The sequence below is a fragment of the Microtus oregoni genome, unplaced genomic scaffold (genome assembly GCF_018167655.1).
Source record: "Microtus oregoni isolate MIOR12 unplaced genomic scaffold, Mior012 000000F_ref0000247, whole genome shotgun sequence".
Lineage (NCBI taxonomy): Eukaryota > Metazoa > Chordata > Mammalia > Rodentia > Cricetidae > Microtus > Microtus oregoni.
In genome coordinates this window covers 10740397-10766526 of record NW_024543059.1, presented here as the reverse complement: position 1 = coordinate 10766526, position 26130 = coordinate 10740397, and the positions used below count along the sequence as shown (strand labels likewise).

The following is a 26130-nucleotide window of genomic DNA, read 5'->3' as shown; positions in this document are numbered from 1 at the left end:
GGACGGAGCTTTTTATTCACTCCCAAGCAGGGTGGTACTCAAATGCAGTTAAAAGGTGGCAAGCATTTAAAGCATTCAAATCAAGAGGGACAATCTCAGCCATGACATCAACTGATATCTGCGTTGGCTGTGGCTCGCCTGTTCTCTGGGTGGTCCATATTACTGGATCTGATGATAATGTCCTGAAGGGTTTTATTTTGCAGTGCTGGGTATGAAACCCAGAGCCTCACACATGCTGGGCAAGCATTCCACCGTTGAACTACATCTCACCTCTAACGCTAACATAGCTACTTTGTCCAGTGACTTCTCTGGATATAGCGACAGAGACCACCCAACTTAGAAAATCAGCCCAAGATGGCTTTTTTTTCCCCACCAGAAGGATGGGATATACATAAAACAGAACCATTGTGTAAGAGGCTTGGTGCTCCAGCAGCAAGAAGAAATCTGTTTTCAGGCCACTGGACTAAACTTCAAAGGAAAAGATGGCCCACCCTTGGAAATACCGAGAGGGGGATGATATCATTGGGGTAATGGCTTGAGAACTTTAGCCACAACCCAAGCATCACGTGATCTGCTTGCTTGCCCTGACTTTAGATTGTGGGGGTTTGACGACCTAGGAGAAATCCCACAGGGAAAAAAATTAGCCAGCAGAGTATTTCTTAATTTACCGAACAAAGTGATGCTTCCCTTTCTCAGTGCTGGGAATGTATGCTTCCCAGGACTGTCACAGACCTTCAAGACACACTGGAGCACACACACCAGTTAATAAACAAAACTTTATTTTCCTTTGATACAAAAATTAAATAGCAAGTTTTTTTTAATACAGTGATAAATTAGAGATTTACAGTACAGACATTAATGCAGACACACTTTTGTACATCCTTACAAGGAGGGTCTATTTCCTTTGAGATTCAGCAATTTATTCAGGGCGTGTAGAGCAGGGTTTGCCTGGTACCTCGATATCAAGCATTTGAATGGCCCCAGGTTGTCTCCAGATTTCTGGAGCTGTTAAGAGGCATGAGGATCCAAGAAAACGCCAGAGAGCAACTAGCCAGACTGCTGCACAGAAGAGCTCTAACCGTATTTTATCTTCCTGAAGAGTGGGACTGTCACTTAGTTCATATTTCTTATGAAGAACTCAAGGGGCCTTCATCCTTGGGCCTTCTAAAGCCTCACATCATCTCTGTGAGGTAGAAGAGCCTCAGAACCGCCCAGATGCCCACTAGGAAAGCTCTAGAAGGCAACTTAGCTCTTCCTATGCCCAGAGTCAAGTCAGGCCCTTAGCCTAGTACACTTCCAGGGTTTTGAAACGTGCACAACTTGGGAGGGAGGACATTTTTTAGAGGGTGCAGAGCTCCCCTTAAACCCCTTTCAGAAGCCTTCTGGGATAACATTAGCTGGACATTCCGGGAGATGAGGAAGGCACAGAGCCTCAGAGGATGCCGCTCACAGGGGATTCCAAAAAGACTCTACCAACTGCCTGGGTGAATCCCAGGAATTGGCTGCTGCAAAGAGGCAAATAAGGCAAGTAAGGAACCAAAATAAGTAAGCATCAGGGCAAATGTGCTTCCCAGGTGAAGAGGTGGGATGGGGCTGGGGGTTGGGTGCATGGCAATGGGCAGGAACAGAGAGCTCTATCCAGGCGCCAGCGAAGCAGAATCTGTAACTTGGGGCTTCAGTATGTGATCCTTTGTAGGAACAAAATGCTCTCTCAGGAGTTTCGAGGTCTTTGACCTCGGCACAAAGGGAAGATGATATCCGGGTCCTTTGTCAGACATACCGCAAACCTGGACAGGGACTCTGACGTCAAATACAACAAAAGAACAAAGAGCATGGGCCAAGTCTGGGGACTCGTCATGACTGGCAGAAATGGCAACTCTCTCCGATGCCCTCCGTCACAGGATGGAATTAACACACTAAGCAGTTCCTGCTGGAGTCTGTGCCCTCTTAGTCTCCCTTCCTAACTGTTGCTATGGGCACCTTAGCAGACATGTCATGCTGGTGAAACCTCTTTCAGCTGCGCCTGCTCTTTCAGGACGGAGGATGCCAAGCTCATCTTGGTGTCCCATGACCCAACTTTGCACCCACTCCCGAAGACACTTAATTCTGTGAGCAAAGGGCTGGAGATGTCAGATAGGGCCAGGACAATTCAGGATCTGATAATGGGATGTCTCTGGTTCTAGGTTTAGGGAGTACAAGAGATTGAGTGATGGAAAAGAGAAAGCAAGGGGGACATCTCAGGAAACAGTGTCACCTTTCCCTTGTTTCAGGCCTCTGGGCCCTGGGCCAGCTCAGAAGCCATCTCAGCAACCAGGAAATGGGTCACCACAAAGGAAGAAAGATATGATCAGCCGAGCAGTTCAACCAGGCGGTTCTGGCCACTTCTACCCTAGACAAGCGGTCCTCTGCCCTAAGGTTTGGCTTTTATGATGCAAAGACCAAAGAGTTTATCAAAGAAAAGGTTGGGCAAAGGTACCCTGAGCTATGCTTAATAGAATATCTGGAAGCTTGCAGGCTTTTCTTGAAAATTACATACTCGTTCTAGGGCTCAGAGAAAGGAAAGAAACCCAACTTGTCCCTCAGCAAGCTGCTGTCCTCAAATACACCTACATTAAGTCCCGTGGAACACTAAGTCCTGACCCTCCTTTGCCCAAGGCCACAGTAGGTGCTCAGACCCTGGGGCCTACTCTGATTGTCCTGGGGAGTTTATATGGAGATTGCCACGAAGCAAAACTGATGCATTCTGTTATTAATGTAGAAGGAATTCTGGGAGAAGTAGAGAGACCTAGGAAGAGGCCTGCGAGAGGAGCTAGCAGAAAAACACGATGATGAAGTGGAAAAGTGGCTTGAAGGGTGTTGGTAAGGGACTCCTCGGCCACTAGGTCCTTCTCCTGTAAACTGGGAACATTCTGAATCACCTGGAACATGAACGGGAAGGCCTAACATCCCCATGGCATTGCTAAGACTACCAAAGCAGTCTGGAGTGACAAGCCCCTCTGCTCAAGCAGACAGACAAACTGTCAGGACACTAGTAGCTCCAGAATTCAGAATGCAGGTGGCTTGCTGTTGCCATAGCTGTTGTTGACACCTGCCCACTACTTAGTTCTTGCCCCGCCCTTTGGAGGGCGCTGTCTTGGTCCCACCATCGCTGAAGTATTGCAAAGAGAACGACACACAAAGCCTCCACGGCAAAGGCAGTCAGCCATGGCCTGGTCCTCCATCCCCTTCCTGGGCCAGAGTCACTGCACAAGTCCCAAGACACCACAGCAGAGCGTGAGTAAGGGCAGAATCTGCCCTTGGGTGCACACTCCAGGGCCCTGTGCAGCTATGGGAACTGTCTGCAAGCAGCATGGGGTGTGGCCCCTCCACATTTCCTAGGCAGCTCACTCAGGAGTTCAACTGGCCCTTCCAGGGATCAGTTCTCATGCTCCTGGAGCCTCATGCCCTGGTCCAGCCTAGGAACTTAGATTGTGCAAATCATCAGGGGCCACCCAGAACCATGGAGGTTTCTACCGCACAAGCTCCAACTCTTTTCTGAACACACATTGGGCCTTACATGCATCTTGATCACAGACACCTTGCAAAATCAAAGGGTGTGGGGGAGACAATGTCAAGTCATAGACAGAAAGCTCAAACCCAAAACAAACAAACAAACAGAAACCAAAAACAAACAAAAAATCTTCAATTTTTAAAACTTTCTATTTCCAGAATTTGATCACTTATTTGATTTGGAGTCTGGGAAATGTCTCTCTGCGAAGTATGATTAGGAAAACACGAAGATTTTTTTATTAAAAGGACAAAGCTTGAATCAGCCAAAAACTGCAGTTGCTGAAGCAGATAGGTATGAAACACGAGGAGAGCGACCTGTGACATGTACAACAGTTTGTCCCAGAGATCTGGTGATTAAAAGGCCTAAGGCAGGTTAAGAAAAAGGCCAGCTACAATTGTAAAGACACTGCAACTTTTGATAGGTTGTTAGCGGGTACCCCCTTGTGAGGGACTTAAAGCATAAATTTTAAAAGCTTTGGATACCCCAGCAAAGGCAATTAAGACCCGTGCCGCTGTTAGACCTTGCAGCTCATTTCATACGGTCCATACCATATCCCTTGCTAACCAATCCAGCTTCTGGCTGGCACTCTGGAGATTCATTAGGTACCATTCATTAGGTTCCAGGCCACACCGGCTCTAATGAAATCTTATAAGGAGCCTTTGCCAATTACTAAGGAACAATTATGCACCCGGTATTTAGATCTGCTGTCCTTAGTTGCCTTTGCAAAGCTGAATAAGTCTCCATTGTGGTAAGTCGACCCAACTCCGATAACATTCTTATGCTACAGGGGAAAAAAGGCACTATCGCTCTGCGAATGTAAGCTGACCATAGTTTTAAAGTCAATTGAGTATACTATGTCATGGTCCAAGAATGTGCTCTTAATTGTAATTGACACACACAAATTACACAGTTAATCTGTGTGAATGCAGAGTTGCCAAGAAATTTAACATTTCAGTTCTTCCAGACTGGCGTCTGCCTAGATGCAATCACACGAACTAAAATATTTCAAGTCCCAATTGCTTAGCATTACTTAACGCAATGGGTCTCTGGGGTCGGGAAGGGAAGTCAACTTAGTAAATCTCGTTTTCTTCTGAGTTAAGTGATTGTCAGAAAGTGAATCGCCCTTCCTTCCCCCCTCATTAGGCATGCTGCAGTGCAAAAAAAAATTCCTATAAAAATAATTTTTTTTGAGTCATTAGTGTAAAGTGAAGAAAAGAGGGAGGGGCTGCCTAGAATAGGGATGCTGAAATTTAAGAGAGAGAGAGAGAGAGAGAGAGAAAATCCATTGGATACCTACGTGTGTTAGTACAGTACTTTTGTTTGTTCAAACAATTCTGTTTTACGACAAAGGCACTGAAGGATTTTGACACCACCTCTTGGGAGTGCGCTCCAGAGTTCCAAACAGCCGACCGTGTAGGCCACGCGATGTTTATGTTAGACCAGCCAAACTATCAAACCCTGCAACACGTCTCCCACCCCAGTGTTTCCAGTGTTTATAGATCACTTGGCTATCTGAAAGACCTAGTTACTATTTAAAATTTAAGAGTTTTTTAAAAAAATTAATCTTTCTCCCTGCGAGTTCTCAACTCACAGCTGAAATCCCACCCAGTAGGGGTAAACAGGGAACTTAAGCAGGACCTCAGCGCTCTGAGCTGCGACCTGCTAAAGGGATCAACATTTTGATTTTTCACAGCTTTGAAAGCCTCTCACTGGCTTCCCATCTTAGATCGTTCCAATGTCTGCAGTGGAACCATTGCTTTTATGAGGCTGGGTGTGGTGAGGGGTGCTGGGCCTACAGTGGGGGTGCTAACGTGTTTCTAGTTCGTTCAAACTGAGATTCACCGCGTAATTCCCTCCAACATAAGGAAAGCGTAGAAGCTGGTTAGTCTTAGACAACGGTCTCATTGCCTTTGCCCGGCTTCACCCAACTGTTCCCCCTCTTCTCTCTCTTTACCTTCCCAGAATTCACCAATCGGTTGGAACATTTTTGCCATGTGTGAAGGGTTTTGGCAGACCAAATCCACATGCCTGAAGTGATGCCCACGAGCAAAGACATAAAAATTTTCAACATTTCAACAGCCATATTAGAGTCATCTGCAGAATACCGAAAGAGCGTCCAGTTAGAGATTTCATAGAAGTAACAGGCAATCACGCATGTGGCAGGAACTGTGTATAGGACGGAGAAAACCCCGATCTTGACCATTAACCTTTCCAACTTATCGGTCTTTGTCCCATCTTTTTGAAGATTCGACCGAATTTTGAATAAGGCCACCAAACCCGCTGCAATGAACAGAGTTCCTATCACCAAATAAGTAAAAAGCGGAGCCACCACGAAGCCAGTGAGGGCGTCTAGGTTTTGGTTCCCAACATAGCACAGGCCAGTCAGTTCATCAGCATCCACTAGTCTCATAATCAAGATGACAATGGTTTTCACAGCAGGAATCGCCCAGGCTGCGATGTGGAAATAAGAACTGTGCATCTCAATGGCTTCGTGACCCCACTTGAGTCCTGCTGCCAAAAACCAAGTGAGTGTCAGAATAACCCACCAAATGGAACTGGCCATTCCAAAAAAGTACATCAGCAAGAAAATTATTGCACATCCTGTGTTCTTAAGGCCTTCTTGGATGAGAACAGGTTCTGCCGCCTCTTCAAAATCACAGGATATCCTTTCCCGGCCTACAGTCAGCCGAACAATATAAGCAATGCTATAAATATTATAGCACATACTGAGAAATATGATGGGGCGCTCAGGGTAAGAAAACCTGGACGAATCGATCAGGAAGGTCAGCACGGTGAAGGTGGTAGAGATGAAACAGAGGCTGGCCCACACCGCCATCCAAATGTCCGTAAACTCCTTGGCTGAGCGGCTGTACAAGCCAGCATCGTAGCCACACTTGAGAACGCAGGTCAGGCTTCTTTTCACCCAGATGTACTGATCGGAATTGGTTCCCACGGAGTGGCACTCTTCTCCCGGCTGGATGGGGGTTTTGTGAGGTAAGGGCACCTCTTCATCGCCAGGTCCTTCCATGCACATATGGTTGTGGTCATTCTGGGGTGGGAACTTGCTGCAGTTCAGGCTATCCGGCCAGGCAAAACCAAATTCTTTCAGGACAGGTTCGCATCGCCTCTTGACGGAGAGACACATGCCACCGCACGGGCCAATGGGGATGTTGATCTTCTCCGTGCACATTGGCACATAAACCGAACAAAGGAAGAACTGGGAAAGTAATGAAACGAACAAAAAAAAAAAAACAATGAGTGGCGGAGGGGTTGACCAAAAGCACAAAGCTGAGTGACCGCTTCCAGGCAATATCTAAGCCAGCCTACTGGGAATATGTATGTTTACTCTGACCTGAAACACCGGTGCCTAATAATCCATCACTTTTACAGTTTCCTTAGATGGGCTCTAGTAATCCTTTTCAGAAGAACACAGATGAATTTAGATAAGTAAGAAATGTATGAAGAATCACATAATCTTTTTCACATAAAGCTTATGAAAATAAACTTTTAAAAACTGACTTCCAATATCCCTCTCCTTCGAGCTACCATTTGAAAGATCAAAAGAGTCTATTAAAGTGACTTGGTCACTTAGGTGATGGGTGCTTGACCTTTATCTTCATTTCTCTGTCACCTTAAAAATTAATGTTAACAAAGTGTAGCTCCCATCACCATTCTAGTTTTTCCTAATTTCCATCTTAATTTTCAAAAGCCAATCCCATATTTAAACAGAAAATGTACTAATCTGAGACTCTGTTAGATTCAAGGAGGAGCTATGAGTTGGGGGAGGGGTCTCTGGTCTCCAGGGATTCGTTTGGCTAGCATTTCCGCAATGAATAACAATGAAGCACAATAGGAAGATGTAAATGCTAAGCCCCTGAGATTGTAATACCAGCAGGCGGGAGTCCAGTTGCTGCCCTCAATTCCTCCAGCACTGATAAACAGTCTCCTTGGCTCCTTACAGATGTTGTCTATGAAGTCTAGAGTTACAAGTAACTATTTTCCAGCATGTAAAGGGATCCAGTCTCGTCTTTCAAAACAGCTTGGCTGCTTCCCCAGGATACATGTAATTAAAAATATATATCCCTGTGAAAACTGTTTCTCCAACAAAATTGCCACTGATGTCAGCTATGCCCTGTTTCCAAACGCAGAGGACAGGGTTATTTTTTAAGCTTTTATAATCCAGTTTTGAAGTCCTGAAACTTCCACAAGGATATTTCACCAGCAACAGGTTTAATCCCCACCATCTTCCTCAACCACAACCCAGCTTTTAAAGTGACCTATGTAAAAACACGAGCTGGGAAGTAAAGTGTCTCTGTATCTCTCTACAGCCAGAGCTACAAAGTTCTTGAGGTTTCAGTCTGAACAGCTCTAACCTCTATTATTTTTTTTTACCAGCTGCCCTCTTTTCTAGTTTTATTAAAGTCACTTGGCCTCACCAACCAAAATATGAGCAGTGTTAAATTTTAAAAACTTCATTCCAATCCACCTCCCCATTGAGCTGGCTGTGTATGCGAAAATATAACCACACTGTATATGCAAATTACTTTTCACCTATTGTTGTGGGAAGGATTTCTATATCATTACACATATGTAAGTTTGAACATTTTAATGACTGCCCCCGCCCCCCAAAGGGTGGGGAGAAAAAGAAGTTCTTTAGATAGGCAAACTATCCACCTGGAGCTTTTCCAGTCCCTTCAAAAACTAAACCTGCCTCCAACCCTAAGGATAAGAAAGAACTCAAGCCAGCTCTCTCCTGTGTGACCTCTGAAGAGCGCTGGGTGATGGCGGGGACACTCTGCAGAAAACAGGCGGCGATGTTTGATTTGGTAAACTACACTCAAAAATACAGGGAGAAAGGAGGTCGATGAGTGACCTGGAAGGGCGAAGTTCTGTCTCCTTATCACTCCTTCCAAGTTTTAGGTGCAACCGGCTGCCCTGCCAGGACTCGCCCACTAAGCAGCGGCAGCCGGAATCCTTGGCAAAGATAACCCTCAGCTCCACTGGGGTTAGGGGCTTGGCCAGACATGGGCAGGGGAGAAAAACGGAAGGGCGGGGTGTAAGAATGGGTTCTTTCGCGGGCCAGATGACTTACACAACGTTTTGGCTTCCAGTCTCCAAGAGGGACAGAAAAGTGGGGGGTGGGGTGCGGGCTGGAAATCACTTTTCCAGGAGCTGTACCCTCAAGTTAGGAAGGGAGCAGGGGGCTCGATCTGTCAGAGATTCTAAGGAAGGAGTTTGGGAGTCCCTGTCTGCCGGGTCCCTACAAGGGTGGGGGTAGGGGCGCCCACCTGCAGCTGGCTGGAGCAGCCGTACTGGATGAGCGGCGTGAAAGTTGTCAGCTGCAGCTCGGCATCCGTCTGCAGCTCGTGTCCCACCAGGTTGGGCATCTTGGTCACGTTGTAGCCGAGGTTCTGGCACATGGCGATGCGGATGGGGTCGCAGCGCCTCTCCTCCTCGTCCCCGAAGCCCAGTGCCGGCCGCAGGAGCAGGAGCAACTGCAGCAGCAGCAGCCCCAGCCTGACTCCTCCAGGCGCCCCCGGGACCTTCGGCCCTGTGCCCCGCCAGGCCATGGCCAGAGCCGCGGGCAGCAGCGGCGGGGGCTGCTCCAGCAAACACCCCCAGTTTGCACGGGGGCGCCGGTGGCCGCGCTGCTCCCAGCTCCGGATAGGGAGTCCGGTAAGGCGCCAAGGGCGACGAGGGGGCAGCGGCCGCCTCTCCAGAAGCTGGACGAGACTGTGAGGGGTATCAGACCCCCGGAGCCGGGGCAGAGAGACGGACTGCTAGGGTCATGGCTGCAGTCGGCGATCCCAGAACCCGGCGCCGGCCGAGTCCGGCTTTCTCGGCGAAGCCCGCCAGCACTCTACACCGCGCTGCTCTCACCGCCTCAGCGCACCGCGGCGCTGGAGGTTCGCAGGGCAGGGGCGGGGCGGGGCGGGACGGACAACGTTATTGTCCAATAAGAGGCCACGTTTGGCAGAGGGGGCGGGAAGGGGCGGGGTCTCTCTCCTGCTGAAAGGGTCAGGCCCCGGCCGGCAGCCTGATCCTCCCTTCCCTGACTCGCTCCGGAGCCGCCCCGCCCCGCCTTACTTGGCTTCCAGGCGCTCGGCGTCCTCCCACCCCGATCCGTTGCACCCTGCAGCCAGGCGTCGATTGGAGCCCCGCGGCTCCTGCCCAGCCAACGTGCCCTCCTCTCTCAGGTGAGAAGTGCTCCCGCCTCGACGTCCCGTTCATGTTTGTCCCCTTCCAGATGTCCACTCCAGTCCCTTGGTCACCTCTATATCAAGCAAAATAATGAACACAAAGAACACGACTTTTAGGATTTACACAGAGGGTGACTTTAAATCCTCGCTGTGTGACCTTGAGCAAATTGCCCAATCTCTCAGCGTCAGGTTCCTCACCCGTAAAGTGACTTGGGAGGATTAGCGATAAAGCTTGAAATGCTTAGAGCTGGTGCCTGGTACAGAGCGAGTTCGCAGCAATTTTCACCCCCAGCCCGTGGGGCTGGCGCCCGGCCCCCCGGCCCCGCCCCGCGCTCGGCGCGACCTGCGCCCGAGAGCAGCCCGGTGGGGGAGGCGCCCCGGAGCCGCCGAACAGCCGACGGGCTCGCGCTCCGATTTCCTCACCGTACGAAATGAAATTCCACAGGGGGATTCGAAAGGAAATGAGGCCGGGACGCTCCGTGCTTCTCGGCCCGCCGCCCTTCCTGTCTCGGGGACACGGTTTCTAAATAAGGTTGGGAGGGTGAGAGCGCGGGAGGGAAGAGGCTTGACCTGTGCACCCGAGGCGAGGAAGGCGCACAAGCCACAGGGACGCCCCCTCCCAGACCTGGGGCACCCTTCCTCTGCATCCTGCACTCCTTTCGCCCCCATTCTCGCACTGCATGGAGCTCTGGGGTTCGGCAGACCTTTCCACTTGGGTTCCAATCCAGCTTCTCTCTTTTTCACCCACAAAGGGCTTTGTGTTGGTTCACCCTCTTTCTGCTTCCTTCGGCCAGTGGTACGTTCAGCAGGTGATTTCCTAAACTTTTTGCTTGTTAGTTGTTTGGTCAAACTAATAGGAGCCCCAAACTCCTATTTGGCAGGCCAACTTGTGAGTGAAGTCTATGTTCTTCTGTCTCAAAGTGGTTCTCAGTACACGAGGTAACCTCTGCAGTGTAAATCACCTAGCACGGTGGCTCTTGAATAACACAGAAACTCAGGTATCTTTTGTTGTTGTTGTTGTTAACCGGAACAGTTCCTGAAAGTCAGGTTATGACTACCCAGGCTTGACAGTCTCATTTTAAATACACCTCCGGCAGCCCAGGTTTGAGGGTATGGGTAATCAGTAAACGGAATCCTACCACTTCTTCACATCTGTTTGCCTAAGCACTCCAGTGTTTTCCCTGGAGCTGTTTGTGACTTCCCAGTTCAGCCGATCCTCTGGCACACAGCTGAGGTAAGGTATAAACTGGAAGGATATATGCACTCATATTTTATATTTTTAGTTTTCTTATGTTGGCCGGACCCATTTGAGGGATAAGAATGGAATCAGCTGGTTTTGGCATTTGGCTCTGTGTCTGGAAATGTCGGGGACATCAAAGCTGTATCGTCCCAAACCATTGTCATAACCTCCTGGTAAAGGAAATTTATTGACCCCTTAAGTAGACTGGGAAACTGAGTCTGGAACCAAATCAATAATTTGGAGTGATAGGACTAACCAAATCAGGGCCCAGTCTTTTAAAGATGGAGGGCAAGATTACTACCCAGGAGTTCAGGACCGGGTTGAGTCCTCTGTATGCTGGCTTCAAGACCACAAGCTTACATGGATGCATACATGGTAAGGTGAACACAGCAGTGGCCTAGTCACTATTTGAGAGAAGGAAATCAGATGAATAGATGAAATGAATCCACAATCCCTATCCTCTAGGATCACATACGAGACAAGCAGAGCAGACTCAGTATGGTAAGCACACTGAAAATTGTGAGCAAATTGGAGGGAGAGGTAGCTGAGTCTGGAGAGGGTACTCGAAGAGATAACCCGCGACACCGTGAGCTGCTTCTCAAAGTGAGCTTGGTATACGGCTGGTACTTCTCCTAGAGCAGGGTGCATGTGTGGTTGACTTTAGGAAGGAGGAGGAGGAATCTGTCACTCAAAGAGCATCTGGCACATAGGCGGGACATCATTTGTGTTCGCTGAGGGGGTACTATAATCAAATCAGGAACAGATTTAATAAAAAACCTTATTCTGCACCTTTGTTCATTATACTCCCTATTGTATTTAATGCTCATAACCCCCCGAGAAAGCATGTTCAGAGAGGTCAAACAGTCTGCTCAAGGTGCCTTACTATATGGTAGAGGAGGGCTCAGGCTCATTCATGATAGTCTAATCTTTATGTCCATGTTCCTACTCTCAGAGAAAACGGCTTAATTCTCAGCCTTAGCTCGCATTAAGCCTTTTCTCTCTGGGAGTCCTGACCTTTTCTAGCCTGGAACTCTTCCTCAAGCCAGTTTGAAGCATCTTGTCTCCGGTTAGAACTCACGAAGAAGCTCTTTCCCCGTCAGAGACTTTTCCTGTCAACAGCTTTTCTTTCTAGCCAGGCTATTACTCATCACAGGTATTTTCCAAAAAAGAAAGCCAGGGGAATCACATTTCAGTCTGAATGTGGAGAGAAGACAAAGGCCAGGACTTCAGGCTAAGTCTGGATGGCCCCTTGGCCTCCCTTTGGTGGAGTTGTTCACACGGTCCACAACTGCCCCTGGTACCAAATACAGCATGCTTGTCTTTGTTACAGAGACTACTTCTCAGATGGATCCAGGCAGAGGGATATCAAGCAGCGACAGGCACAGTGTATCTGAGAGGGAAAGATAGAGACACGTGAATGAACCTTCAGTTACCCTAACATACAGGTCACCTGCCCCTAATGGCTTTGTCCCAAGGGCTGGGCAGTTTTTCTCGGTTCAGCCTTCTAGCTTTTAGGATGCAAACCCTTTGGAGCTGCCACAAATGTGACTTCTGCAGTGGCCAGGCAGTTGGAGAATTCTGCACTTGTATCTGTTGAGAGGCTGGGATCCGGTGAACTCCTGGAATGTGATAACTTTGCAGTGGGACATTTCTGCTATATTCGTGTAACGGCGCCCAAGTTAAAGGTTGCCTCTGAAGGGCAGCAGTTAGGGTAAATTCCACCACCTAAGGGGCTGGGTGCAGTAAACATGCTTCCCCTCTGTAGTAGTTCTTTGCTAACCCAATTAAATGTTGAAGTGGTCACCCCAGAGCCTGCTTTTTATTTCCTGAGAAACAATCTGAACTAATCCATATTCAGTAGCTTCTTAGAAAAGTCTTATTCCAACCACTCAAGAAGAAACCAGCTTCTTTGAATCTAGACAGAACGTTTAGAAATCACAAGGAGCCGTCTTGATAGAAAATGCAAGAGCGCAATTCATTATTACTCTGATTGGTTTGGGAGGGAAAATTCACTGGGATTAATACCCGGACCTATTGGGAACTTACCGTGGAGCCTCAGTACCACAGGGAGACACCAAACCACATCCTATTGACTTACAAGTATCTTGGGCACTATGCCTACACTCAAACTAGGTATAAAACAGAAACATGTCTGCTGTGTCAGGTAGGAGAGAACAGTAATCTCACTCCAAGCGAAGCAAATGGAAGTCCTAAGAGACTGAGTAAGAGCTATTAAATGGCAGAGTCAAAGTCCCTTCTTAGTCCCTTGTGCTACTGGTCTGCATCAAACTGTCACCCAGAGCTCTTGTCAAAGAACCAACCAACTCCTGTTTCATCAACCATATTTTCAGCAAGCATGATAAGAAAGATTGGGCATTGTTACTTATCAGTGCTGATGATACATTATGCAGATAAGCAGCCAAGAACAAGTCTGTGGGAGGCTAAAATGAATGAAAATGCTCTGTATGCCCCCAAGGCTCATCTCATTGTCGGAGCCAAATTCATGGTGTTAGCTCATATTTAGTGATGGGTTGCTGTCATCCGAGCTGGGTACATAGATAAGGTAGGTAGACATATGCAAGTACACATACATTAGATGGTCCTTACCTTTAAGGAGTTTACAGGTCACAATCACATGAGATAAAAAAGAAGCACATTTCGTTCTTTGAGACATGTTTTCTCTGGATGTCACGAACTCACTCTGTACACTAGGCTAGCCTCAAACACATAGAGATGCACCTGGCTCTGCCTCCTGGTGATGGGATCAAAGGCATGCGTCACCACTGCTGTCCACCTAGAGAAACACATCGCTCTATGTTTAGTGTTTTCTCATGACCTCCCTTAGCTCCATTCATGCCCATTGTCATACACAGAATTCTGTATTATAAGCTTAAAGGTCATTTACTTGGTTTCCTTCACTAACCTTTGAGGTCAGAGTCAGTGTCATGTTCTCCACTGTGCATATGAACAGTTTAGGAAAACCCTGCCTGATCCATAGAAGGGACTCAATAATTTTTGACTAAATATAAAAAACACCAAAATGCAATCAATTAGGTTCTGTAATTCCCATAAGTCAACCATGATTCATAGTGTTCAACTTTCTCTTGGTGTCAAATGTTTGACAATCATTTATCTTCCTTTTATATTTTACTGTGCCTGTTCTTAAACACTTTAAGATGTACCAGTCTTTGGGCTGGAACTAGGGTTTAATTTAGAGGCAGATGGGTTTCTTTACTTCATGAATCAAACCCAGATATTTCTTAGTACTGTGCATTAGCCCTTTGACCATGGTCCACTGAAATCATTGAGAGTCCCGTATCCCACAAGACAGAGCAAGGGTTTCAAACCAAGATGGTGTAAGTCAGGAGATGACTGCTTGGTAAAATTATAGAAAAATTAGAACATGAGCTTAGCTTTGAGGAATGGCTAAGTTTCCAAGGGACCGAGGGGAGAAGGGAGGCAGCAAAATTGTCTCACGAGCAACATTTATTCTCCTTGATGGATTCAGATCAAACAAATAGGAGTAAAAATAACAGGCAGAGGGGTCACTAGCCAGTGTTGTATGAAACCACTCATATAAAGACCGAGGGCTTTGTATCCTCTGTCAAGGAAAGAGCAGGGACGGCTATGCCATGTGCCGTGGAAGCGGAGTTACTTTTTTCCCCCATTATCTGAATCTGGAAGCTAAGTGTGCTGACACGATGTGTGTTGATGAAGAGTGGAGCTGTATAACTCTGAACTGTGTCCGTTTAGCTGAACTGTGCACATGTGCAAGAGTGTGTATGTGTGCGTGTATGCTGTGTGTGCACATACACACATGCATACATATGTACATACGTTCGTGTGTGTATGAAGGTCAGAGGTTGACATCTGTATCTTCCTCTATTGCCCTCGATCATTATGATATCATCATCATCATCATCATTATTTGAGGTAGGGTCTCTCAGTGAACCTGGAGTCCACTGTTCAGGCCAGAGTAACTGCAGAGAGGCCTGCAACTCTTTCTGTCTCAGTTCTCCCCCCATGCCCTGCCAGTGCTATGGGTACCAGGATCTGAGCTTAGGTCCCTATCATTGTACAGCAAACACATTACCGACTAAGTTATCTCTCCTACCCACAGACTTGAACTGTCTTTCTGAGAATTTCCTCCCCTGTACCACCCCAGATTAATGAGGACCACAAGAGGAATTGGCACGAGATTGAGGTGAAAGAGAAGCAATAGCTTGGAGCTCTGAAAGTCAGATGTAAGCGCGGGACACCGTGATCATACAGACACTGTTACTCACTTGCTGTCTCTCCCCTATGCGCATGCAGTAGGAGCCAGACCCGAAGTTCCTTCAGCTGCTGGTAAAACCACTTCTTCCAGTCACTTGCTTGACCAGGGTTGGAAGAGGTTAAACAGTTGATCACTGTACGTTCCATTTTGCCCTGCATTTTACACCTCACACCCAGCTTCCAGCCTTTCTTCCTCATTGCCAGCCCTAGCCAGTCTTAGACGACTTCAGGAACACCATCAGGCATAGAGGCAACACCTCGCATGGCGTATTCATAATAAACCCTTTATTCTTCCTCGCTCATATTGCCCCTGACTGGTCTATCTCGTAAAAAGATACGTTGAATGTTAGTACTTCGAAACTGCTCCTCAATCTGTAGGGAAGCTATAGAAAGCAAATAGAACTTGCCCACGTGGTATACAAATGAGCTATTGGACCAGTTTGCTAACTTGCGCCTTAGATTTTTGACCTAAGTATGTCTTAGGTCATACTTCTTCTTTGATGTTTGTATGGGGCCTGCAATCAGCCTACTGTATCAGATTCTATTATCTGTAGCAAGCTTTTAATTGGCTGAGGCACTTATACATAAAGTAAGTATTTTACATATGTTGTCTTATTTAATCCACACTATCCCCAGAATAGATATTAAATCTGACTGACTTCTCTCCAACTCCAGCACTCTGGGCTGTCCAAACTCCTTCTCCAGCTCTCTGGTTTTGCTGCTCATCAGTAATCCAGTCTCTGTACAAGAGGAGCTTTTACATCAAACCCCACAGGCTGGGTTCCTTTTTGACTTAAAACTTCTGAGGTTTTTCTTCATCGCGACTGGAATAAAATTTACCAGGCCAAGAAGACCAGTAGGAGCTCTCTCTTTTTGGTCATACTCGCTTTTTTTTTTTTCCACGTTAAACCACTGTGTCCATCTCTCTTCCTAAAGCGTTCTAAGCTAGTCCCTGGCTATCTTGTCTGCCTAAAATGTTCCGTGTTATCCTCCGCATAGGAGATGTCATTGCCTCTGAGAGCTCTTCCCTGCACTCTCATGTCCCACCCTTCCCTTTGACCATTACTCCTTAACCCTGTTTTACTTCCTTCAAAATTGTTCCTTTCCATTTTCTCAAGAAACTTGCCTGAGTTGCTACAGTAAATGGCAGAAACAATATTCTTGCTCGGGTCCATTTGGCTCTATGGGTGGTGTTTTATCCATCATAACTATCTTAAGCCTGTCTTCACTTTATTTTCCCCTACAGGTCTTCTTTGCACTCAGTAAATATATCATAGGATTCTAGAACCGAATGGAACTTTTTATGATTAGCTATTACCTTGTAAAGTCATTATAGTACAGGTAACTGTTTAACAACTACTTATTGAGGCTTCGCGGTGTGCATTGCTAAGGTAATTGAAGATCACTCATAACATCCTAGGGCTTTCCAGATACCTCGTTTTGTTTTGTTTTTTTTTTCCCCACCTGGTTTTGCTTCAGTAGCCCTTTAGTTTTCAATTTCAAGAATTTGAATGAAGCTGGATCCAGTGGTACTTGCCTATAACTGTAGTACTTCCTGAGGAGGCTGAGGAAGGAGGAGCTAGACTAAGGGAGACCCTGCTTCCGAACAAACAAAAGTGACTGGATTATAAATACCCCGTCTCGATTTTTCTCTGTTTATCTAATTGTTTATGAGAATCCAAAACTCATGGTTTCCGTTCTTCAAATTCTAAAAGCAGGAAAAAGAATGCCTTTTAAGAGAACGACGTTTTGCAGGCATACGTCAAGAAAAGACAGGAGCTGATAGCATCTGATAGCCAGAGACCTGCGAGGTCGTTTCCAGATCGGCTGCAGAGCCCTGTTTAGCAGATAAAGAAGCTGAGACCCCATAGAAATGACTCACGGAAGAACGGGGTTAGAACCATGGGTGTGATTCGGGTGGCGCATCAGTCTGTCTTTCTGTGCCCCCTTTCTTCGGTAGACAGTACCCAGGGAGCAGGGTCCTAGACTGCCCCTCCTTGTGTGACAATACCCATTATCCCTCCTTCACTGGCTGGGAACCAGCGCCCCACCCGCCCGCCTGCCTGCAGTGGCTAATCACTCTCCTCTCCGTCTGCCACCAGCTCTTTCCTCCTTATCAGAAGATTGTTTTCCAGAAAAGTGCCCTGTTGAATTTCTGCCTCCGTGACTCTGCTGAAGGCTTCATGTTGGGATAGGCTAGTGAGGTCTGAATTACAGCCTCCATACCACATACATCCCAGATAGAGAAGATGGGGGCTCAGAGGGTTTTAGAGTCATAGTTACCACAGAGGCCACAGACTCTCTTATCACCAATTTTGCAGATAAATGACTCGGAGAGAAAAGAGGAGAATCAGTCAACTGTCCGCATTGGTACTGCTAGCTAGACACAGGGTGAAGCCAGAGCCTAGGGCATCAGTTCATTGTGCCAAAACCATAGCACTCAGAACACGGTGATGCCATGACGCCGGGCTAGCCACAGCACCTTCCACCATGGAACTAAAGAAACTCTTATTTAGAATCAAAACCTGCTGTAGTACCTTTCTCCAAGAAGAACAAAAGCAAACATAAAATGTCTTTATTATTGTAAGAATTTTGTGATAATAAGAGATAAAAATATGAAATTTCTTGCCATGGGGGTTAGAAAATGCTGTTAGCTCGCCCTGTCCAACTTCATATGACAATTGAAACTGTATATGTTCATGGTGTACAACACAGTCTTTTGACTATGACATGACATACTTCGTCAAATTATAATCAAAATGAAGCTAATTAATCGATCCATCACCTCACATACTAGCCCCCTTTTTTATATGTGTCAAAATGCTTCATAACTTATCTCAGCAGCTTTCAAGTGTATAAAAGCCTACTAATTGTAGTCACCATGCCATACAGATCTCTATAGCTTATTCATCTGGCTTGACCAATATTTTACCCTTTTGACTAAAACATCTCGTTTCCACAAACTCTGTACCTTAGCAATGTTATCTTTCTGTGAGAGCAAAGCTTTTGGGTCTCATCTGTGAGAATACACAGTACTTGTCTCTTTGTGTTTGACTTATTTCTCTAAGCACACTATCTTCCAAGTTCATAATACTATCTCAAGTGACAGGATTTCCTTGTACTTCTATGAAGTTGAGTAATATTCCATTTTATATGTGTGTGGTGTTTTGTTCATACATTTGCCCACTGATGGATGCTGACTTTGTTTTAATACCTTCACTGTTGAGTGCAGTCAGTGACTGTAGAGATAGAGACATCTCTTTGACATGCTGATGTCATTTTCCTTAGAGATGTACATGTGTGCACACACACGCACACGTACACGCACACACATCTCCAGTATAGATACCCAATAGTTGGGTTTATATAATAGTTTTATTTTTATTTGTTGAAAAACTTCCACACTACTCTGAACAATGTCTGGGCCAATTTAGATTCATACCAACACTGTGAAAGAATTTCTTTTTTTCCATATCCTTTAACCTTTGTTATGTTTGCTTCTTTGATGACATTCATTCTGACAGACGTAAGATGGTATCTCATGGTGATCTTGACTTTCATTTTCTTGATGATACTGATAGTCAATACTGTTTTCCAAATACCTATTGGCTACTTGTGAATCTTCTTTCGAGAAGTATCTTTGTTTGTCCTTTGCGTATTAAAACTAGGTTATTTTTTTTGCTGTTGAGCTGTTGCGTATCTCATCAATTTGGGATAATAACCTCTTATCAAATGTAGAGTTTACAAATATTTTTTATAAATCACGTTTTCCTTTTCTCGGTTGCTATGTTTATTCTTTTATATTATTTTATTATTATTATGTATTCTCTCATGCATGACATCCTAACTACAGTTTCCCTTCCCTCCTTTCCTCCCAACCTCCCCCTCACCTCTTCTGTCCCCTAGATCCATTCTTTCTCCATTTCCCTTCAGAAAAGAGCAGGCCTCTCGGGTATATCTAATGAACATAGCATAACAAGTTAAAATAAAAATAGTTATAAACCCTCCTATCAAGGCAGGGCAAGGCAACCAAGTAGGAGGAAAAGGGTCCCAAGAGCAGGAAAAAGTCAGAGACACATCTCACTCTTGTGGTTAGGAGTTCCACAAGAACACCAAGCTACCCAACCATAAAATACATGCAGAAGACCTAGCTAGTTCAGACTCACACAGGCTCCTCTTTGCGAGCCTCTGGTTAGTTGATTCTGTGGGCTGTGTTCTTGTGCCCTTGACCTCTCTGGCTCCTACAGTCCTTCCCCTTTTTTCTGCAGGCTTCTCCTTGTTCTATGTAGTGTTTGGCTGTGGGTCTCTGCACCTGCTCCCGTAAATAACTGGATGAAACATCTCTGATGATGATTGGGCTAGGCTTCAATCTCTAAGTATAGCAAAATATCATTAGGAATCATTTCACTGAAAAAATCTTATTCTGATATTATACCTTTTGTCTGGTTTTGCTTTTTCTGCCTGAATTTTTCTATTGACAATTCTGCACATGCATATATTGAGATTTGGGTATTTTCACACACGTGCGTGCGCATACACACACACGTGCTCACACACACACACACACACACACACACACACACACCATTGCTCTTTCTCATTCCTCTTCTATCCCACTGAAACTCTCCTTTTTCCAATAATCATTTTGTGTTGTGTGTGTGTGCTCACACACGTACATGCACCCACCCAGGAGTTTAATTAAGACTACTGATGAATATCTTGCATATCACCATAGAACCTTCATCTGGCGATGGACGAAGCTAGAGACAGAGACCCACATTGGAGCACTGGACTGAGTTCAAAACCTCCTGGCCAGGGTGACTCCCATCTACTCTAGGTTTCTCCTTCACCAAGGACAATTCTCCAAAGAAAAGGATACCTGCCTATTGTATTAGAAATTTCCCCAGCAGCTGAGAGGAACTGCCTGGGTTCACTGGTTAGTAGAATGATCTGAGCAAGGTACCAACAGCAATTACGATATAAAACATAAAATCGTTTAAGTTTAAATATTGATTCACTAATCTGACAGTTCCCAGAGACTGTGCCTCACTGAATACTCTTTTCCACTGTGTATACATACATACATACATACATACACATGTCTGTATACACATAACAAAAAGAGTCTTGTGGGTTAGAGTGACCACGACTAGAGACAATATCCAAACACAACACTCGATGTCTGTGTTCCACCAACTTTGTGAAATACATAATCTTAAATGTTATACCATAAACAACATTTACCTTCATTTTAATGACCCATGATACAGCTCTATAGTTCAGTCTTAAAGACTGACCAATAGGTGGCACCAGGAACACCACACTTACTACAGCTAATCTATACAGTATGTGTTTATGTGCTGACACTTCAATCTCTTTCTCCATGGGTCTGCCATATTGAAAGGGGATTCATAACATTTACTCCAACCCCAGACTGGGCAACTGACAGTTGAGCTATTTTGCTATTTGAGTTCTTTTCATAGGCTAATTTGAGTGGGGGAACAAAAAGGGATGATAGAGCCTCCGAATTCAGAAAGAAAACATCTCCTCATTAGCAGCAGGAAGGAAAAACAGCTGGAAATCTGCCTCCTTTACCTTCAAGGTCTCTCGAGTGTATAGATTCTGAAGATTACTAGGAAATATTTGAATAACAGGATAAAAAAAAGTCAAGGATCCTGCTTCCAAAACATGAACTTTATTCTCCACTAAAAAGAGACTTGGATGGCGACCAGGTCACCCGAGGACCACAGTCGCCAGTATCTGACCACAGAGTTCCACCCTGGGAAAGGTCTGTGAGTCTGCCGTTCCTCACCTTCAAATTTGTGTCTTTTGAAGTTTGCACTTTATTGTTGACGAAGGGAAGTAAAGCAGAGGGGCACTGACTCTTTCGGCTCGCTTTTTCTTTTTTCCAGAAATCCAGTTTGTTAGTGGGGAAAGTGATGGGCTGAACTGGGATGCATTTACTCAGAATTTACTAATACTCCTGCAATCATCATTTGATCTTCAAACCATATCAAATGTCAGGGTACTAAGTCCCAGAAAAGTCAACAAGTCAGGAACTCTGACCAAATCTAGTTTCTCTGACCGGAAGTCCAAGGCTAACCCTAGATATGCAAACGGCTTATTCTATAAGCATGGACCAGCCCTTCTACCTCACCAGCCTTCAGTGCCATCCAGAGCTTCCAGGCAGGCACCTTCCTGCTGGAAATGTGCAGATTCTGAGCAGTACGTGTGGAGTGTGGTGTCTTGTGTACTGATTGGGACTAGAGGTGTGGCTTGGCACCGTAGTCAATAGGAAGGGAGGGTAAATCTCGCTTTGATAGTGGTCCAAGGTGGAAGGTGACGGGGCTGTTATACAATGTGTTAAACAGCCTGGTTCTTGTGTTGGGAGGGAAAAGCAAATACCAAGAACTGATTAGCCTTTCCTATACCTATCACCAGCTTATTAGACCATGGACATTGTGCCTCTGGGAGCTTTCCTTTCCGAAGGAAACCATTCCAAGCTTTGGAATGTCTCTTTATGTGGCATAACCCCTTCCATGCATGCTGAGAATTCTTCTCACTCTCCTCTGTTGAGACTCCGCTGGTTCTGCTCTGCTCTGTTTCCATCGCCATTACTGTCACTGCTATTGCTGTTATTAAAAGGGAGTCTCGTTATGTAGCCTAGGTTAGCATCATACACATTGTTCTCCTGCCTTTCCCTCTGCGTGCTGGAATTACAGCAATAGACTTCCTCTGCCCCTTTGACAGCAGGACTGATTGAAGAGGGGTTGTTTTCCTTTTGCTTAAAAGCTAGAAGCCACGCCTGGTAGCATAGGTCTGTAATCCTAAATACTAAGGCAGGAGGATACTGAATTCAAGAACTTCCTGGGTTCCATAGCGAGTCTGAGGGCAACCTTAGCAACTTAACATGACACTGTCTCAAAATTAAAATACAAAACTAAATATTAATTTAAAAGAACTGAAGATGTAGGTCCATGGTAGAGTGATGTGTAGCCCTGTGGTCACATTTACAAATGACCAAACTTTTGTGAGTTCATCTGCTATTGAAAAACAGGAGCCGGACTGGACTGGAATGGCGAGTCAGTGTTTTCTGACGTCTGGTCCGGGGGATGTACATGTGATCCATGCAAGGCAAAGTCCTGTTGGGAGAGAGTTTGTGCCTCTTCCTTTTAGCCATGATGGCTGCAGTCATCTTTGTTGACAGATGGAGCAGTCTGACCTATGGCAGAGGAGAATGAGACCAACAATAAGAAGAATCATCTCGTAGAAGAACCATCTTCTAATAGAGCAAGAGAAACCTGGTCCTGCAGACTTCACATCGAGGTCAGCTCTGTCTATTAGTCCCATGTACTCGTGCCCCTCCTTCACCCTCTGCTGGCTAAGTTAGGTTTTTGGTCTCTATGATTCAGTTCGGATACCTTGATATAACTTGTTTTCTTTGCATTGACCACAATGAATTAAGAAAAATTGAAGGCTGGTATATACTTACCATGTGCCAGGCAATTTAGCCTGTATTTTTCTGTGTGATCTCTCACCACATACGGTAACCTTCTGAAGTTGGCATTATTGCCATAATTTGACCAAGAACATAGATGTATTTGATGCCAACTGATTTTGTTGGACTCTAGCGTCCAAACACCGAGAAGGAGTCGCCCCCAGAGACCATCTCATACACACAGCCGATGCTAAAGCATGAGGATTTTATTAATTCTGTCATGACAGGGTCCCCCAGCATTCAGGAAGCCGAGGGACCTCGAATAGCGGGTACAGTCTACTTTTAAAGGGGCCACAGAAGCAAGGGGGGTTGTTCTTTGACTATTCTGATTGGCTTATTTGAAAGGACTATTACCAATGATTGACTGGAGAGCTGTTGCCAGATCAGATGAGGTAAGAGGTCATTTTGACCCCGTTTCCCAGGGGACCGAACCAAAACTTACGTATATGGGTAATTGTTCAGGAACTGAGTATGTGCAAGTGTAGCTGTTAGGTCCTTGGTTCCCAGAGGAGGAGGGGAAGCACTATGGCACAGAGGCTGAGAGGATTCAGAATTGTCAAAAATGGCTTCAGGATTGTCTTAAAGTCTTACAATTTTTTTCTTAGATACCATGTTTGATATTTTTTAAGAACGTGGAGTGGACATTTCAGGTTCCATTTCGTGTCTCTCTCAGTCTCCAAGGAAGAATGCTGGAAGAGCAACCTTTGTCAAGGCACACTTAATCCTCTTCTGGGAAAAAGGGCATGTCCTGACCAGGAATCCTCACTGTTCCCTTTGGCCCTTTTGGGCAGCGGGGAGTGGCAGTCTTGGAGTTTCTGCCCAGCTGCCCAGAGGAGAGTAGATGAGCAGCTGAGGCTGCTGATAAACAGTCTTGAGTTAATCCAGGCTGCAGTTTGTAGTTCTCTTGCAAGACCTGTGCAGGGTTTTCCTCCAGCAGTCTTGTCTCACGGCAGCTGGCTGGCTTGTGCTCACTTACCACACCTGACTCCTGGAGAGGCAGAGTACTTCAGCAGGTAGAATGGAGCTGACCTGAGTAGACACAGCTTCAACTCTGGGGATAGAACAGGAAGGCTTGCATACACAGGGCTTTTGTGACAGAGGATGAAAAAGAAGCCAGGGGAGATAATTAATCCCCGTCTCCATTAACAGTCCTCATCTTGAGCAGCAGTTCTTTGTGTTTTGGATAGAAGTCAAGGAGCTGCCAAATTAATACTTCGTATTGGACAACTTCTGTGTCTTGTTCCATTTCTTACTGAAGCAGCTGTCATAGTTTATGTTAGGCACTTAACCTGCATTATTTTTAATTATGTCAGCAGTTCTGCTGAGTAGATATAAAATGCCAGTAACTAAAGAGATGAAGAGAGGTCAAAAAATAATGAAGACCGGGAGGGAAATCTGCCTGTGTTTATACCACAGTGCGGGGAGGCTTTTATAGCATTCAGTTGCTTAGAACAGGTCAAGACACCAGGAATAGAAGCAGAGCTTAGGGGTGCACCTCTTCCTACGTTCTCAGACTATTTGAAGGGAGAGAACCGCATGACTTTGTGTTTGGTTGAGGTACTGTAAGCGCTTGGCTAATACCTCACCCAAAGCAAGGGATCAACAAATTTGCCTTGATTGTATGAACCAATGAGTCCACGTGTCTGCTTTCCACAAAACAGCAACGCTGAATTGATGCGTTGAGGGTCTTAGCTCAGGTCTTTCTGGCCATCTCACCACTTTTAAGATTAATTTTTATTTATATGTTTTTCCCATGTGTCTCATGAGCGAAGCAGTCACATGAGCGAAGCAGTCGCCAGCAGAGGTTAGAGAGGGTGTTGGATCTCCTGGAGCTGGCGTTACTAGCCGTTGTGAGTCACCTCAAGTGGCTGCTGGGAGCTGAACTCTGCGAGAGCAGGGCATGCTTTGACGACCGAGCCGTCTCTTAAGCCCCATGCTACTTTTTAGTGTAAGCGAGTGAAAGGTTACCCAGTAAGGAGCTGATTTAATACAGCAGGACTATAGAGTTAACGTCCCCTGGAAGTTACTGTCACAGGACTTCTGCTCACTCAGCTTTTGCATGTGGGAGAGAGAACAGGTGTACTTACGTGCTCACGCATGGAGAGGCCAGAGGTCAACCTCCAGAGTCTTTTCTCAGGAGCCGTCCACTTGGACTTTTGAGACAAAATCTCTCTCCCGCAGCCTGGAACTCGCCACATAGGCTGGGCTGGCTGGCCAGCGAGGCTCAGGGTTCTGCCTGTCTGCCTTCTCCTCAGCAGTGAATTCCAAGTTCATACCAACATGCCCTGCCTTTTTATATGGGTGTGAAGGATTGAACTCGGGCACTCATGTTTGTGTGGCAAGCTTTTTACAGACTCAGCTATCACACTAAATTTTTAAATTTAGATAGTTTATTTTTTGCTTGCTTGTTTTGCAATAAGATCTCAATAGGTTACCTGTGTTGCCTAGGTTTGTAGTAATATGGGGACGGCGGGGCTGCATCCCCAGCACCCCGGCTGCCCACATGGCTAGCTTATGCCTGAAATAACAACACACAAACTGTATTCATTTAAACACTGCTTGGCCCTTTAGCTCTAGCCCTTACAGGCTAATTCTCACATCCCGATCAACCCATCTCTAATAATCTGTGAGCACCGGTCTTACCGGGAAAGGTTCAGCATGTCTAACCTGGCGGCTTGCTTCATCGCGTGTGTCTGGCCGGGAGAGCGGAGCATGGCGTCCCTCTCTGAGGCGTCTGCTCCCGAGAGGAGAGCTGTGGAGTCTGAGCTCACTTCCTCTTCCTCCCAGCGTTCTGTCCTGTTTACTCCTCCCACCTATCTTCTAACCAATGAGGGCCAAGCAGTTTCTTTTTATTTAACCAATGACCTTCCTCCATCATAGGTTAGACCCAATTCCAGTTTTTTCCTGCCTTAGCCTCCTAAGTAGCTGAGGGTATAGGCATGGGTCACCCTGTCTGGCCTGGGCTCCCGGAAAAGAGCTCACAACAGAGAGAGAAACTGATTACATGGATTCCCTTTAGGCTTTTTTGTGATGAGCCTTAACTAGACAGTTACCAAGCTCTGTCTGCTGAGAAAGTTGAACAGAGACCCTTAGGATGCAGGCCTTCCAAAAGGGGAGGTTATGGGTAGAAGGCAAAAGGGAAAATTGTGGGCAGCGGTGGAGGTGGAGTAAGGCAGAAGCTTTGCCTAGGCCTTGCTCCACAGGCAGAACCCCAGCCCGGTTCCCCTCTGCTCGCTCTGCGGGGCTAGGCTGCATCAGCGAGCTGTAAATTCCACCAGTGTAAGGTTGAGGAATGTGGAGATGAATGCGAGGGAGTTTATTCCAGAGGAAAGGGCATGATAGTGGGCCAGCTGGAGATGGAAGACAG

At 46.1% G+C, this 26130-nt stretch overlaps 1 protein-coding gene across 1 annotated transcript; it reads right to left on the bottom strand.

Moving 5' to 3' along the window:
• Window positions 1-762: 762 nt before the first annotated feature.
• Window positions 763-9408, bottom strand: Fzd4 (frizzled class receptor 4). The gene is made up of 2 exons (XM_041649687.1): window positions 8839-9408; window positions 763-6767 (listed from the first exon to the last, which is right to left on the bottom strand). The coding sequence occupies exons 1-2, from the start codon at window positions 9118-9120 to the stop codon at window positions 5439-5441; spliced, it is 1611 nt and encodes a 536-aa protein (XP_041505621.1). The 5' UTR covers window positions 9121-9408; the 3' UTR covers window positions 763-5438.
• Between the last annotated feature and the right edge of the window lie 16722 nt (window positions 9409-26130).